This window comes from Otolemur garnettii, unplaced genomic scaffold (genome assembly GCF_000181295.1).
Source record: "Otolemur garnettii isolate 467f Iridium unplaced genomic scaffold, OtoGar3 scaffold00031, whole genome shotgun sequence".
Lineage (NCBI taxonomy): Eukaryota > Metazoa > Chordata > Mammalia > Primates > Galagidae > Otolemur > Otolemur garnettii.
In genome coordinates, this window is record NW_003852426.1 from 768,119 (window position 1) to 783,508 (window position 15,390).

The 15,390-nt window shown below is 43.4% G+C and overlaps 2 protein-coding genes across 3 annotated transcripts in view; one reads left to right on the forward strand and one right to left on the reverse strand.

Annotated features, from left to right (window-relative positions):
• Nucleotides 1-11,538, reverse strand: part of PPP1R10 (protein phosphatase 1 regulatory subunit 10) — a 20,680-nt gene extending 9,142 nt beyond the window's left edge. Inside the window, exons 1-6 of one of the 2 annotated variants that reach the window (XM_023512754.1) lie at nt 11,477-11,538; nt 10,580-11,098; nt 4,328-4,445; nt 2,412-2,498; nt 2,116-2,251; nt 746-797 (exon numbers count right to left, since the gene is read on the reverse strand). In XM_023512754.1, coding sequence (XP_023368522.1) covers nt 746-797; nt 2,116-2,251; nt 2,412-2,498; nt 4,328-4,434 — 382 coding nt within the window. In that variant the 5' untranslated portion in view covers nt 4,435-4,445; nt 10,580-11,098; nt 11,477-11,538. Of the gene's footprint in view, nt 1-745; nt 798-2,115; nt 2,252-2,411; nt 2,499-4,327; nt 4,446-10,579; nt 11,099-11,320; nt 11,405-11,476 lie in introns of those variants that run through there. The other variant, XM_012804815.2, reaches the window with a different exon arrangement.
• A 287-nt stretch (nt 11,539-11,825) lies between these two features.
• The window catches only part of MRPS18B (mitochondrial ribosomal protein S18B), an 8,842-nt gene continuing 5,277 nt past the window's right edge, over nt 11,826-15,390 (forward strand). Inside the window, exons 1-4 of the mRNA XM_003789262.3 lie at nt 11,826-12,039; nt 14,126-14,234; nt 14,343-14,440; nt 14,549-14,617. Coding sequence (XP_003789310.1) covers nt 11,962-12,039; nt 14,126-14,234; nt 14,343-14,440; nt 14,549-14,617 — 354 coding nt within the window. The 5' untranslated portion in view covers nt 11,826-11,961. The remainder of the gene's footprint in view (nt 12,040-14,125; nt 14,235-14,342; nt 14,441-14,548; nt 14,618-15,390) is intronic.

The following is a 15,390-nucleotide window of genomic DNA, read 5'->3' on the forward strand; positions in this document are numbered from 1 at the left end:
CCTGGCCATTTTTTGGTTGCAGCCATCATTGTTGTTTGGCGGGCCCGGGCTGGGGATTCGAACCCGCCACCTTAGGTGTATGTGGCTGGCGCCCTAGCCGCTTGAGCCACAGGCGCCGAGCCTACACATCACCTATTGATAGAATATATGTACTGTTAGGGGAAAGATATTGTTGAAGGTCCCCGAATACGCTATATTGACTTAAAAAACAGAAATAAATGATGACAAGACACTTAAGAATGATACTATATCCTGTGTCTCCCCCCCCCCAAAAAAATTTAAGCATATGCCTTTGGTACATGAGTCATTACACAAGTTTTAAGATACATAAAAATCAAGAAACACAAAATCTGCATGGACAGAAACAAATGAAGCCCTCCCAGAAACACCAATAAGCTAAGCTGACACTTGTACAGGTGAATCAGAAACGATGCTATTGACTGTGTTTCTTGAAAGTGAAATAATAAACCATAACACAGTCTGTCTCAAAACTTTCACAGTGCCCTACATACCAAGTGATCTTAAAGAATAAGCTTTAGTTGAAGCTTTAGCACCATTTGGAATTGAGGACAGGAAAGAGGGAACATATCAGAGAAACTTTATGTTTAAAAGAAAAAGAAAAGCAAGGTGAGAAAGAAAGAAGAAAGAAGGGGTGAAGGGACAATCCAAGGATGGTAGAAAAATAAAGGCAATTAAGTGGAAATAATGGAGAAAAGCCCATGATAGAGAAGACCGGCAACCCTACCTTCATCCTCACTTGACTTGCTCAGTTGCTTCACCAGTTTGGCTGTGTTATTCTATGAGAGATGAGAGCAACAGAAAGGTAAATGCCAGAAGGCACTTAAGCCCACTCAGAGCTAATAACCCCCATAAACTCACTCATAATCTCTTTATAGTCCATTAACAGAGACAGTCAACCTTTCATAAAACCTTTGTGTACATATTCTTACTTAATCCTGAGAACAAGTGAGTTAGCTAAGTACAATTATTCCCATTATATAGACGAAAAAACCGAGGCTCAGACATATGACGTACCCCAAGCCACATACCTACTATAGAAAATAAATTCAAACCAATTCTGAAATTCCAAGTTCCTATTTTTTTGTTTTTGAGACAGAGTCTCACTCTGTCACGCTGGGTAGAATGTCATGGCGTCATAGCTCACAGGAACCTCAAACTCTTGAGTTCAAGCAATCCTCTTGCCTCAGCCTTGGAGTTGCTGGGATTATAGGCACCCGCCACAATGCTCGGCTGATTTTTCTATTTTTAGTAGAGATGGGGGTCTGGCTCCTGAGCTCAAGTAATCCGCCTGCCTCAGCCTCCCACAGCGCTGGGATTACAGGTGTAAGCCACTGTGCCCAGCCACTACTTTTTTTTTTTTTAAGACAAGAGTCTTATTATGTTGCCCTCGGTAGAGTGCCATGGTGTCACAGCTCACAGCAACCTCAAACTCTTGGGTTTAAGCAATTCTCTTGCCTCAGCCTCCTAAGTAGCTGGGACTACAGGTGCCCACCACAACACTTGGCTATTTTTTTTTTCTAGAGATAGAGTCTTACTCTATTGCCCTCGGTAAAGAGCCATGGCGTCACAGCTCACAGCAACCTCCAACTCCTGGGCTTAGGCAATTCTCTTGCCTCAGCCTCCTGAGTAGCTGGAACCATAGGGGCCTGCAACAATGCATGGCTATTTTTAAAAGTTGCAGCTTGGCAAGGGCTAGGTTCAAACCCTCACGCTTGGTATATGGGGCCAGTGCCCTACCCACTGAATCACGGGCACCACCTACTCGGCTATTTTTTGGTTGCAGTTGTCATTGTTGTTTAACTGGCCCCAGCTGAGTTTGAACCCTCCAGCCTTGGTGTATATGGCCAGCGCTGTAACCACTAGGCTACAGGCAACTGAGCCTACTTTTTTTTTTTCCCAATATTCTACCTCACAGGCCCAAGACTGCAGCCATATCAGAGTGATACTTTTTCATCTGTTAGGCCACCAGTTCTCAACCTTTGGGTCGTGACCCACAGGAACTGTATTTAAGGGTCGTGGCATTAGGAAAGTTGAGAACCACTGAATTAGGCTAAACCAAAAAGGAAGAATCAGAATTGTAAAGATGGACAATACCTGCTTGAGATGATCTACAGTGAGCGGTAGGTGCTGCAAAGTCAGCAGAATTTGCTGGAGGAGGGGAACGTTGTTGGTTGTCTTTGAATATGTCAACCAATTGTTAAGAAGTTTGTAGCCACCAACGTCAATAAACCTGTAGGCAAGCAAGAGAATTTGTAACACCCTTCTTGAGTTTTGAAAGTACCACATCACCCACTCCTCGTCCCCCATTAATGACCTAGGAATTCTAACCCTCACCTCCCCCATCTTCTATAATTACATCTTCCCATTCCAGCCCCCAGATCCTCACTTACTTGACCAAGACTTCTGGTGATCGGGTCTGCAGGAGAATGTTCAAGTAAGTGCATCGACTCACCATCTTTCGTGCTTCCTTCATCAGACTATAGGAGATGAATTAAAAGTTAGAAATGGATTGGCCAGTCTCTTCCTTTAACAAAAGCACCTCTAACATGAGGTGAAATGCCTAAACATCTCTGATGACTTTGCTCCAAAGCAGGGGTATCACACATGTGTCTAGGATGGGAAGAATCAAGTGACATGACAATCCATGGGAGAAGAGAAGACAACTAAGGAGATACTAAATCTCTGATCTGGAAAGGGGAGAATAGCAACTTCACTAAGACACAGGATACATTTCACTCTATTTGCAGGTGCTAGCCCTCAACTACTATTCTGTAGCATTCTATTTAAGACTGGCTTAGTCAGCTGGGCATGCAGTGGCTCAGGCCTGTAATCTTAGCACTTTGGCAGGCTGAGGCAGGTGGATTGATTGAGCTCAGGAGTTTGAGACCAGCCTAGGCAAGAACAAGACCCCATCTCTAGGGCAGCACCTGTGGATCAGTGGGAAGAGCACCGGCCCCATATACTGAGGGCAGCCAAACTGCAACTAAAAAATAGCCGAGCATTGTGGAGGGCGCCTGTAGTCCCAGCTACTTGGGAGGCTGAGGCAAGATAATCACCTAAGCCCAGGAGCTAGAGGTTGCTGTGACCTGTTATGCCATAGCACTCTACCGAGGGCAATAAAAAAAAAAAAAAAAAGACCCCATCTCTACTAAAAACAAAAACGGCTGGGCACGGGTGACTCATACTTGTAATTCTAGCATTTTCAGAAGCTGAGGCAGGTGGACTGCTTTAGCTCAGGAGTTCAAGACAAGACAGTGCAAAACTGAGACCCATTATCTACTAAAAGTAGAGAAAAAACAACAACAACAACAACAAAAAAAAAAACTAGCAGGAATAGTGGTGGGTGCCTATAGTGCAGAGTACCAGGAGGCTGAGGCAGGGAGGATCCCTTGAGCCTAGGTCTTTGAAGTTGCTGTGAACTAAGCTGATACCAGGGCACTCTAACCAGGGAGACTGAGTGAGATTCTGTCTCAAAAAAAAAAAAAACCAAAGTAAAATAAAAAATACAATGAAACAAAAAGAGAAAAACTAGCCTAACATTGTGGCAGGTATCTATAGTCCCAGCTACTTGGGAAGCTAAAATAAAAGATTGTTTGAGCCCAAGAGTTTGAGGTTGCTGTGAACTATGATGCCATGGTATTCTACTGAGGGGAACAAAGTGAGACTCTCTCTCTCAAAAAAAAAAAAAAAAGACTGGCTTAGTTATCTGTTTTCCCTTCGAAAACTTGAGGATTGCTGAAGTAAGATAACATTTTAGGTAAATGGAACATGAACCAAAACAGAACCAAAATTCTGTCACTGGACTTCCCTGGCTCTCATTCCAAAGTGTGGACTGGGACTGTGGATGTCCAAATATCCTGCCTCTATTATGTCTCTTCCATCTTGAACCAATAGATCTTTTCTTATCACTTACTGGATTTGAATCTTTTTTTTTTTTTCTTGAGACAAAGCTGTCGCTCTGGGTAGAGTACCATGGAATCATAGCTCACAGCAACCTCCAACTCTTAGGCTCAAGAGATCCTCTTGCCTCAGTTTTTCTATTTTTAGTAAAGAGGGGAGGGTCTCATTTTTGCTCAGGCTGGTCTCAAACAGGTGAGCTCAAGCAATCTACTCTCCTCGACCTACACACACCTGTAATCCCAGTGTGCTAGGATTACAGGTATGAGCCATCAAGCCCGAGTATATTTGAATTTGACTCATTTTCCCTTTTTTCTCTTGGATCACTAATGTCTGCCTCAACTATAACCATATTCCAACACACAATATCCTCTAGTCAAAATAAATCCAAAGAAAAGTATAGACTTACCTAAAGATCTTCGAAATCCCATCTACACTCTTGACTTCCCCATCTCGGTTAAGGAAGCTATCCAGGCCTTTTAGAAGCTCTTTGGGGTCTATGGGACCCGAACCCATGATTGTGGTTTCTAAAATGAGAAGACAAAACAAACAGAATAAACGGGTGGCAAAGACAGTTCTAGTATACCCATCTCAGTATCTGATAAAATACAATAACTAATTATACAACTATACTATTTTCCAGATAAGAAAAATCAACACAGACCATTGTTACCTTTAAGAAAATAGTTCTGACAAGGGTGAATACATGCTTGAATGGGAAGGCAATTAAGTCTGGAGGGCTGGGGCAGCACCCCCCACCCCTTACATCCTTCCTAGGACAGCTGAAGGCCACTCGATTGTATTAGAGCTAAGACCCCAAGTTCCCATAAGCTCAACCTTCAAGGCATTTTTGCTTATTGTTAAACCCTCTCCCTAGTTGCTGATCAATTTGACTTGAAGAAAAGCCTGTACATTCCTCAGAATTGGGCAGATCTTGGGTGTTTGGACTGTTAAGTGTTGATTTCTTTTTATCTTAGTCCACCAGAAGTCATAATCACCACCAATGGTAGGACATGTATTAGCTGAAATAGTAGGCAGTAAGAGAAAACAAAACCTGAAAACAGAACCCCTTCCCCCAAGGGATCTGGGAGGTAGCTCTCACAAATGCAGACAATTGGATGCAAAGGAAGTCAAGCGGGTCCTCCTAAACCTTGAACAGAATGTCATTCAATACTCAAACACTGCACAAGTTTTTATTACTTCTAACTTAAAGGAAAGCTTTAAAGCTTTGGTTTGTGGTTTGAAAGCAAAAATGCAAATCTGACTCCCTTACTTACTCCCCTCAAAAGTCACATTGTCCAAGATCACCAAGATAAGGCTGAAACTAAAAATCATGGAACTGACAAAAATGGAATAAATGGAATAAAACCAGAAGTTGAAAAAATGCCATTAGATTTTAAGCAGCTACTTCAGATCAGCTAAAGTTTTATGGAAGGGGAAGAGAAGTGTGAAGCAATTTCTAGGCCAGAACTGAAGTCCCAGAGAGGTGATTTATTATCAACATGGTTCCGATTAGGGTTTTTATCCACACAAGCTTTTAAACCCGGGCTTCTGAAAATCAAAAAAGAAAGCCACCTCAGCAAACCTGCATTAGGGAAACAAGGGTAACAGTGAGTAGGAAGAAGGCAAAGAGAAACAGCCTCTTGGATTCTACATCTAGTACAGATAATAGGCACAAATCCAGCAGAAGAGTGGAAAAACTAGCATTTTACAAAAATGACTATATTTTGTGCAGAAAACAGTTCTTGTAATGCAAATGAGAAACATAAGCATAACAATCTCAATGATTTAGTCCTCTCAATAAAAATATCAATAAATTGATAAATGTCTAGGTCCTAACAATCTAGGCAAGCAGTAGAAGCAGCAGGACAAAAGGGGTAGTAGCACAATCTTGGTTCTACAGATCATAACGTGTTGGCTGAACAGAGAAAAGGAAATGAAGCAAGAAATGCTGATAAGTGAGCAAATCTAGATCAACTGTGCTGCTGCTACTACTACTGCCCTGGGACCTCCTGGGACAAATGAATGGTAACTGAAGTCTGAAAGAAAAACATTCAAGTAGAATATTGGAAAAAATTAGAAGTCTGTGGGCCAAATCCACTGAATAGTGGTGATTCTTACACACAAAGAGACAGAGACCTACACAAGGATAAAGAAACTTCCCATGTAGCAGGGCACTATAAAGTGAAACACATATATACAATAAAGGGATACATAAAATGGATTTCCCATGTGTTGGGAGACTAAAAAAGCAACAAATGGGTCCAAATACATATTAAAGCAACATGAGTTTAAGAAATTTTTAAGTCTCTCTCTATATACACAATTTTACCATTAGATTCCAAAGCAAAATATACACAATTTTACAAAAAGCTTTGAGCTAAACATCCCTTCAAATCTGTCCCCCTAACATAGCTCATTGAAATCCAGAGCTGAATATACATAACCTCTGAGAATTTCCTTTTGTGTATCCAACTATGAGCTAAGCCATTAGGCCTGCTATGCCTATTTCTTTTAGAAACTCAAAAACTATCACTTGAGCTCAAATGTTCCTTCACTTGAGAGGATGAGAGACAAGGGAGAAAAACCAGACTTAGAAAAATGGACCAATGAGCACAAAGCTAAGTTCTGCCCAGTACCCTCTGCTGGAGATGGAACCCAGAGACTTTTAAATTCCCATTTGTATAAATAAGAATAAGACATAATAGTCAAGGGAAGCTGGGAGACAAAGCAAAGAACTGTTAAATATTCTTTCCACTAGTAAATTTTGGAAATATGAAATTTTGTCTGATGAACACGAATCATGTGATAAAATTTAAGTAGATTTTCTTGTAGTGGCTTTTCTGAAGGCAGATTAGATTTTTACTCATTTAAAATTAAGGACCTAAAGTGTTACAACGTAGTTTCCTTACTTTGAAGTGAGTACATTTTGAAAGAAGTTCCAATGCACTCAAGTGGAAAGTAGCAAAGAGCTTAACATTCCAAGCAGAGACCTACAGTGAAGGCAATTGAATTGACCTAGGGAAGCCAGGGGTAGTGACCAAGTGTCATATAACATTCCCTACTCGTGATCGAAGCTTCCTAGAACCACTAATAATCTAGGGCATGGTTGTTTTAATGAGCCGTTAATTTCACTGAAGGCAGAAAACCCAGGTGGGGCAAGGGGAAAAGGCAGCCTGGCCTACCTCCATCTTGTCTTAATCCAAGCTCTTTATGCAGCATGTTGAGCAGAGCCCTAGCACAAGGCACTGGGGAATTTTCTACTGTTCTTAGCAAAGAGAAGCCTGCCAGTGACACCAACTGCTGCCTCCAAAATTATTTTTACTTGAGTGTTACTCAAATAGGGTAAAAAACAAAAACAAAAAAAAAACCCCAGTGTTGCTACTTATTCCACACCCATCATTAATAAAAACAGGACTGAACTGGTTCAGGACAAATATTCTGGCAAGCCAGAGCCCTTAAAAAAAAAAAATCACAACTATTTTCTAACAAAAGGAGAGAGGCATTCCAAGCTTACTGCAGAGGTCTTTAGCACCTCTGGAAATGAAAATGATTTGTACCTAACATCCCTTATGTTCCCCTTCTTTTCCTCCCTTTGTGTTTTAGGCATTTCTCTTAGTATGAGTCAACAGTGAACTGAAATATGTCTCTCAGATGATTCCTAAGGTCATTATAGTAAGCCCTCACCCCTCAGTCATTTTAAATACCTGATACATCACCTCCCAAAATCTTATTTGCCTTTTAGTAAGGATGCAAAATCACACACCATCCCTACTTATGGGAAAAGATTTCAGAATAGAACTCTGGCCACAAACTATAAAGATCAGGTTCGAGGATCTATGGATGGATTTGGTTTCCCTAGTAGGCCTTGTTTCCCATCTCCCAAGTTAAGGAAGATCTTCTTTATTAATCCCCTGCTCACTAGAGATCAGGAACCCCAGTGGGTAGAATGTTCAGCTCCCCAGGAAGGTATGCTGCAGAGGCACATGGCAAACTGCTTGAAAGATAAAAAACAAAAAACTTGTGATCAATAGACATGTGGAAGAATCCCTCCCATCCAATCCATAATTTGAAAATCCATACCCAGTAGAAAATTAGCCCTAAGTCTCACCCAGTAGAAAATTAGCCCTAAGTCTCACCCAAATTACCACAGGACAGTTGTATAAAATGGCTCTCCAATTCTGCCTAGAATCTCCACACTCAATGCAGGACTTCAAATAAAAAGTATATGGAAAGTCTGATAGAGATTTGACTTTGAAAAAGCTGGGGGAATAAGAAAGGAACGAGACATCCAAACCTCTCAGATAGGGCATGGCTTTTGAACATGCACCAACTGCCACAGCACTCCACGACTTGAAAAATGAAAAGGACATTATTTTGTCATTAATGCTTTTAAGGAATTTCTTTTAGAAGGGAAAGAAAAAGAAATTCAAAAAAGGTGGCTCTTTGGAAAAAAAGAAATGAAGGTTGTGAAATGTAATACCAGAAAGGTTTTGCTTACCAGAAACCGTAGCTTGATTCCCCCTGCCTTGAGTTTACCACTGCCGCCTCCTTTCCTAAAGATTCACTTCTCATCCTAGTACCAATGTACAGGAAAACTAAGCAAGTGGAGAACGTGATACAGCACTGAATACAAAGAGTTTATCCCCAAACTGAGAAGTGGGAATAGAGGTGACTCAGAAGAAAGTCCTACCAGTACCCACCTTCCCCCAGATTCTTATCATACAAAGCAACCAAGTGCAGGAGTCCCAAGGCTTGGTTCCTGAGCAGAAATGACACCTTTCAGCGTCATTAGGCCCCATCTGTTTTAAGTTACTCATAAGCCCTTGTGTCTTTCTCATCTCCCCCAACACACATACATGCACACACTCACATACACTCCAAAGCTTCCCAGTCTTATAAAGTACTTGAGGATTGCCTATTTTTTTTCAACTGTGGCAACTGAAGTAGGAAAACTTCCAAGCAGTTGTGATGAGTGAAGAAAAGTGAGAATAAAAGCAACTGGCTGATTGTTAAATATAAAAACTAGAGCTACCCAATGAGATGGACAGCCTTGATACCTAATGCCTATAAGCTTTTATCACCTTAAGACAAAGGCTTTAAAAGATTGTATCTAAAGAAAATAAGGAAAATGTATTCTCCTGTTATTTTCCCTAGCAGCAATGTGCACAAGGAATCCAGAAAGCATCTGCTCAGGGGTGGAGTTTCAAAGAGGGCGGAGAGAGGAGGAAAGCTGATTACATCACCTTTCAATGCTGCTCCTCCCCCTTGACCAAGTTTCTAAGGCGGCCCTAAGCTCTGGATGGCAAAAGGGGGAGAAAAACAAAGGAGGGACGCCATTTTGTAATGGAGAAGAGGACTCTTAACTTTTAAAAAGCTACTCTGATCTGCCGGTAGCTACATTACACCATAAAACACCCTTTATAGTAAAAAAACAAAAGCCAACCCCCCCATTCTAAGTAATTTTGACCTATTTTGATCAGTTAAAGAGCGTAGTGAAAATTAAAGCAATTAAAATATTAAAAAGAACAGTTTTCTGAGGGACGAATTGCATTTGCAATTGAGGTTCGACCTGCTACCATCGACCACCCCCATCCTCCCAACAGAGGGAAAGGGGGAGGACTTGGACCTCTCTCAACAAATAGGGTTGAGGTGGGAGGACAGGAGAAAAATGGGTCAAGACACAACCTGCAACGCCGCTTGGAAGACAAAAGGACAAGGAAAGTCGCCATATTGAAGCAGGGAAGAAAAAAATTCCTTTTAACAAAACAAATCTTTTAGAAAGCTAGCATTCAATTGCACTAAATGGCTTTTAAGATTATACTCCTGAATTCCACATTTCCCAACCTCCCCCCCCTCACTTAACTGTATCCCCCCACCAAAATATCAAGTTAAAATGTTAATCACTCTTGCTTTTAAATAACCTATGCAAACTGCAACAATTACAAGACATTCTTTACCTCCCCAACTATCATCTTGTATGGACTGACACTAAGATTATATTTTGCCCTAATTAAGTGTCTAGCAATCTTTATTCCTAGATTGCCACCTATTTTAACCACACAAATATACCCAAGCAAATTACATTTAAATTGAGAGGATTTAACAATCATTTAAAAAGTCATAGCCAGCTATCATTTCTCACTGCCCATATCCTTACCCTGCAATCTTTATGTACAGATTGCTTATTTATCTGGCAAATTGAAAGGCGCCCTGCTTGTCTCACACACAAAGAAGTGGGACTTTTGGGCCACAAGATCCACATCTTTTGTATGTGAGCTCATTAACCCTTTTGAAGACTGCTGCTAACCAGAGGAAGGTAACCATTCCTCCTTATAAAAAACAAACACTTATGGCTTTGGCAGTCTGGAATTGGCTGGATTACCAAGGGTTAACCATTAAAATCCTCATTTGCTGGCCCTCCCTCCACCCTCTCCTTGCCTGCTCAGCAGGACAGGGACGAGATAGGTGGTAGGGGAGAGAGAACAAGACTGTTTAGACCCATAGGCCCTTTTTAATGGAGATTAAGTGACCGGATTGGTCCTTCTCCAGGTCTATATTTGTTCTATGGTCTCATTTCTTCCTCTCATTATTTTTGGTTTCACAACGGGAAACGTTGAGTTCTTGTTGCAAGGCTGGTTTTTGAAAATTCGACACTTACTATCCAATTTTTTTGCGACGTCAGCACCTCGGGCTCAGGGGGGAGGGGGTAAAATTTTGGAGGAAAAAAAATAAAACAACCAACCAGGACCCAAAACTCAATTATTTGGGGGGCCTCATTGGATCAAAAAGTCTCTTAAAAAAACAAAGGCCAACTCAGTATTCATTTCCCCCCCACCAAACTCCATTTAGGGAGGGGGGTCGTAGAAAAAAATTCTGAGTGGATTCAAAAAGTAAATGCTGGATGAGTGAATTTGGGTGATTTGGGAAGGGAGGGTGGTTGATTATTTTTGAAGTTATGTGGTGACGGTCCTTCGGCCACAGATTTCAAGTCCCAAGCAGCGTGGGCTGGTGGGGTGGGCAAGACAGGTGGGAAGGGGTAGAAGACACAAGTGGTTGGGCTGGTGGCTGCTGTTTTCCCTTTCCCCCCTCTCAGGATCCTTTCAAGGGCTTAGACGTTGCTGCAGCTTGTTTCTGTTTTCCTCGTGGCCGGCCTGTCTTTCTCCGAGAAAATTCAAACCTGGGATAAAAAAAACAGAAAGGAGAAAGATGTAATCAGTACGGGCTGTTTTTTAAACACCCAGAAATACCACTCTGTTGTGCCAAAACAGATCTCTATGTCCCATCCCGAACACAGCCGCTTTATACTGTGGCTCTCAACCGATCCAACCCCTACATCGCTTCCCAATCCAACGCTCTCCGCAAAATTTTACCCCCTATAAAATGAAATTCCGAAACTTACCTCTAAACGAACCCCAGAATGGCGGCTGCCTGCTCGGGTGGAGTCTTTTATACCCGGACGCCGCCCAACGCGCCCAAACGTGCTAGTGAAACGCCCTTGTCGCGAGACATTGTGCGCGAGGAGTGAACTCATTGGTCAACACGAAAGACAACTCACCCGCTGATTGGCTACCCTTCTTTCGCCTCCACTTGGCTCCTTTCTTCGGCTCTCTCTTCCGCCTCCTTCTTGCTCCCCGAGCCGGGGGCGCGTGACCAGACAGCCTAGCACCTCCCTTTCCTCTGCTTCCACCACTTCCGCCCTCGAAAACAGTTCTCACCGCGGGTTGGTAGAAACATACTGGCGCACGCGCACTGAAAGGATCCCGGTCAAAATCGCCTTCAAAATTGATTTAAAGGCTAACTATAAATATGTGATCTAAAAGTCGTAGCGACTGGTCCAGAAAAAACGCAATTTTTAGGTCTACTTCCATTGTGACGCAGTTAAAATTAGCTTCCACCCACGTCCCCCCTTTCACGCTTCCGTCCTGACGCAAACGCGCACTGCTCTCCGCACTGCGGGCTTGTCCCTGGCCCTACATTAGTCAGTTTCCTGAAGCATGCGCAGTTATCTTTCTGGCCATTCCCGCGCCTGGCCGCGTCAAGATGGCGGCCTCCGTCTTAAACACGCTGCTGAGGCGGCTTTCTGTCTTTTCGTCCTTCCCAAGTGCTTACGGAGTTCAGGTAACTCTTCGAAGGACATTTTGCCCACCCCCAAGTTAGTTAGACCTTTCCTAAGTCGTCACCCCATTGCTGACCATCTTTGAACTCAGACTTTACCAGGTGCTTGTGTCCAGGCAACATTTAACTTCCTGAATACCCTTCCCCTCCGCCCCAATACGCGCATTTTGTAAGCCTGAGCTGAGAGCTAAGACTGAGGGGTAAGGTGTCAGCCTCTTCACAAAATACCATCTCGGCAAATTGTGTGGTTGAATTAACCCCTCGGTTATACGCACCCGACTCTTAACTATACAGGTGGTGTCTAAGTCTGGGGTGTCTTTGAATTGAGGAATTCTAATTTCTACCAGCCATATTATCTCCTACTAAAGTCGGAATACATTTTCACGACCAGGGGACCAGTTTCTCAGCTCTGACTAAATTATTTTCTTATTGGAGTTGAACGCTTAACTCAGTCTTTTCGATTGAGGTTTCCCTTTAGTCTCGAGTACTTACCACCCGTTCTTGGTAGGGCAGGGCGAAATTGGAAGGCTTGTCCATCTGCCACTCCCTAAAGTGGGACTGAAGAGTGGTAACAGAAGTCCCCGCAGAGTTAATAACAGCCCTGGTCGCTTTAAAGCTAGCGTTAGGACTCAAGTTTATTTTGCCTTGTGGAACTGTGGAATGTTGACATTCAGCTTTTTATAAAACTGGGCAATTTAGTGACTGGGGATTGGATTGAGTTGGATGTTGACTTGTTCTTTTTTTTTTTTAGAGACAGTCTAACTTTGTCGCCCTCGGTAGAGTGCTGTGGTGTCACAGCTTACAGCAACCTCCAGCTTTTGGGCATAGGCGATTCTCTTGCCTCAGCCTCCTGAGTAGCTTGGACTACAGGCACCTGCCACAACACCTGGCTATTTTATTGTTGCAGTTGGGGCCGGGCCTGGGGCCAGCGCCCTACTCACTGAGCCACAGGCGCCACCCAGACTTGTTCTATTCCTTCCGTTCCCACTGTACACTTGTAATTTTTTTTTTTTTTTGGAGACAGAGCCTCACGCTGTCGCCCTCTGTAGAGTGTAATATAACAGCTCACAGCAACCTCCAACTCCTGCCTGGGCTTAAGCAGTTCTCTTGCCTCAGCCTCCCAAGTAGCTGGGACTACAGGAGCCCTGCCACAACACCCAGCTATTTTTGGTTGTAGTTGTTGTTTGGCAGGCCGGGGCTGGATTCAAACCTGCCAGCTCTGGTGTATGTGGCTGGCACTTTAGCCGTTTGAGCTACAGGCAACAAGCCCCGCCATACGCTTTGTTGTTGGAGTAGTAGCCATGCATCATCCCTCTTTCTTTGTCCTTCCATCAGACTTAATTCATGTCCAAAAAGTACGAATACTATTTATGTGCCAGGTTTTTATTTTATTTTTTTAGAGACAGTGTCTCACTTTGTTGCCCTCAATAGTGTTCCTGGTATCACAGCTCACAGCAACCTCCAACTCTTGAGCTTAGGCAGTTCTCTTGCCTCAACCTCCCGAGTAGCTGGGACTACAGACACCTGCCACAAGGCCTGGCTATTTTTTGTGGCAGTTTGGCTGGGGCTGGGTTTGAACCTGCCACCCTCGGTATATGGGGCCAGTGCCCTACACACTGAGTCACAGGCGCTGCCCATATATAACAGGTTTTTTTTTTTTTTTTTTTTTGAGACAGAACCTCAAGGTCTCCCCCTGGGTAGAGTGCTATGGCATCACAGCTCACAGCAACCTCCAACTCCTGGGCTCAAGGGAGTCTCCTGCCTCAGGCTCCCAAGTAGCTGGGACCACAGGCGCCCACCACAGCGACTGGCTATTTTTTGGTTGCAGCCGTCGTTGTTTTGGCAGGCCTGGGCTGGATTTGAACTCTCCACCTTGGGTATATGTGGCTGGCGCCTTAGCCACATGAGCCACAGGCGCCAAGCCATGTGCCAGGTTTTTTAATTGTCTTCTCAAATAAAATCAATTTCCAGTCATCCTAGTTATCCTATAACTTAATTAGCTTCTATTTCAGGATCCAGTTGAAGATAGGGAGAGTGGTTGGAGTCCTTTTCTTGAACTCAGTCCTTCATTTTTTTTTCTCTATTATAGGTTCCCCTTCAGAGTCTTTGCACCAAAGCCCCTGTTGAGAAAGATTCTTCACCCCCAATTCCTATATCCCCTTATAAAGATGAACCCTGGAAATACCTGGAATCAGAAGGTAACTCGACATGAGGAAGGGAAGCACCAGGGAGGGTTTGAGATAAGTGGACAGAGCTACCCTGTATGCTTCCACCCAGGAATAACCCTGTGTGCTTTTTCATTTCAGAATACCAGAACCGCTATGGTTCCCGCCCTGTCTGGGCTGACTACCGCCGCAACCACAAAGGTGGTATACCCCCACAGAGGACTCGGAAGACATGTATTGTGAGTTTGTAAGAGTGGGATGTCGACTAGGGGTGGAGGCACAATACTACTGAACTTTTCCTAACAGGACCTTGAACATCTTCACCTGCTAGTTTTTTCTCTTCACAGCGTAGGAGTAAAGTTGCTGGGAATCCTTGCCCCATCTGCCGGGATCACAAGTTGCATGTTGACTTTAGGGTAAGGAGAATCTTTACTCTATAGGATAGAAGATTAATCTCTTTGCAATGCTAAAGAGATTACTATCAGTGTCCACTGTTCGTAAGCCTGGAGCCCTGGGCCGGGTGTAGTGGCTCAGGCCTGTAATCTCAGCACTCTGGGAGGCTGAGGTGGTCAGATTGCTTGAGTTCAGGAGTTCAAGACAAACCTGAGCAAGAGTGAAATCCCATCTCTAGTAAAGATGAAAAACAAGGCAAAAGGATCATTTGAGCCCAAGAGTTTGAGGTTGCGGTGAGCTACAATGCCACAGTACTGTACTGAGGGTGAAAAAGTGAGACACTCTCAAAAAAATTAATTAAAAAAAAAAGCCTAGAGGCTTTACAGTCTATTTTGTGGTAACTGTTTCTGGCATTGTAACAACATCCCTTCCTCCAGCTTTTCACTTTCCACTGGATTGTACTAATAAATTTTAACCCATCTCTATGGAATTTACAATTTAAGTCAGTAGAGAAGGCTGAGGTGGGTGGATTGCCCTGAGCTCATAGGTTCGAGATGAGTCTGAGCAAGAGCAAGACCCTGTCTCAAAAAATAGGTGGGTGTAGGCTCGGTGCCTATGGCTCAAGTGGACAGGGAGCCAGCCACATACACTGGAGCTGGAGGGTTTGATCCAGCCCGGGCCTGCCAAACAACAACGACAACTACAACCAAAACCTAGCTGGGCATTGTGGCAGGTGCCTGTAGTCCCAGCTACTTGGGAGGCTGAGGCAAGAGAATGGCTTAAACCCAAGAGGTTG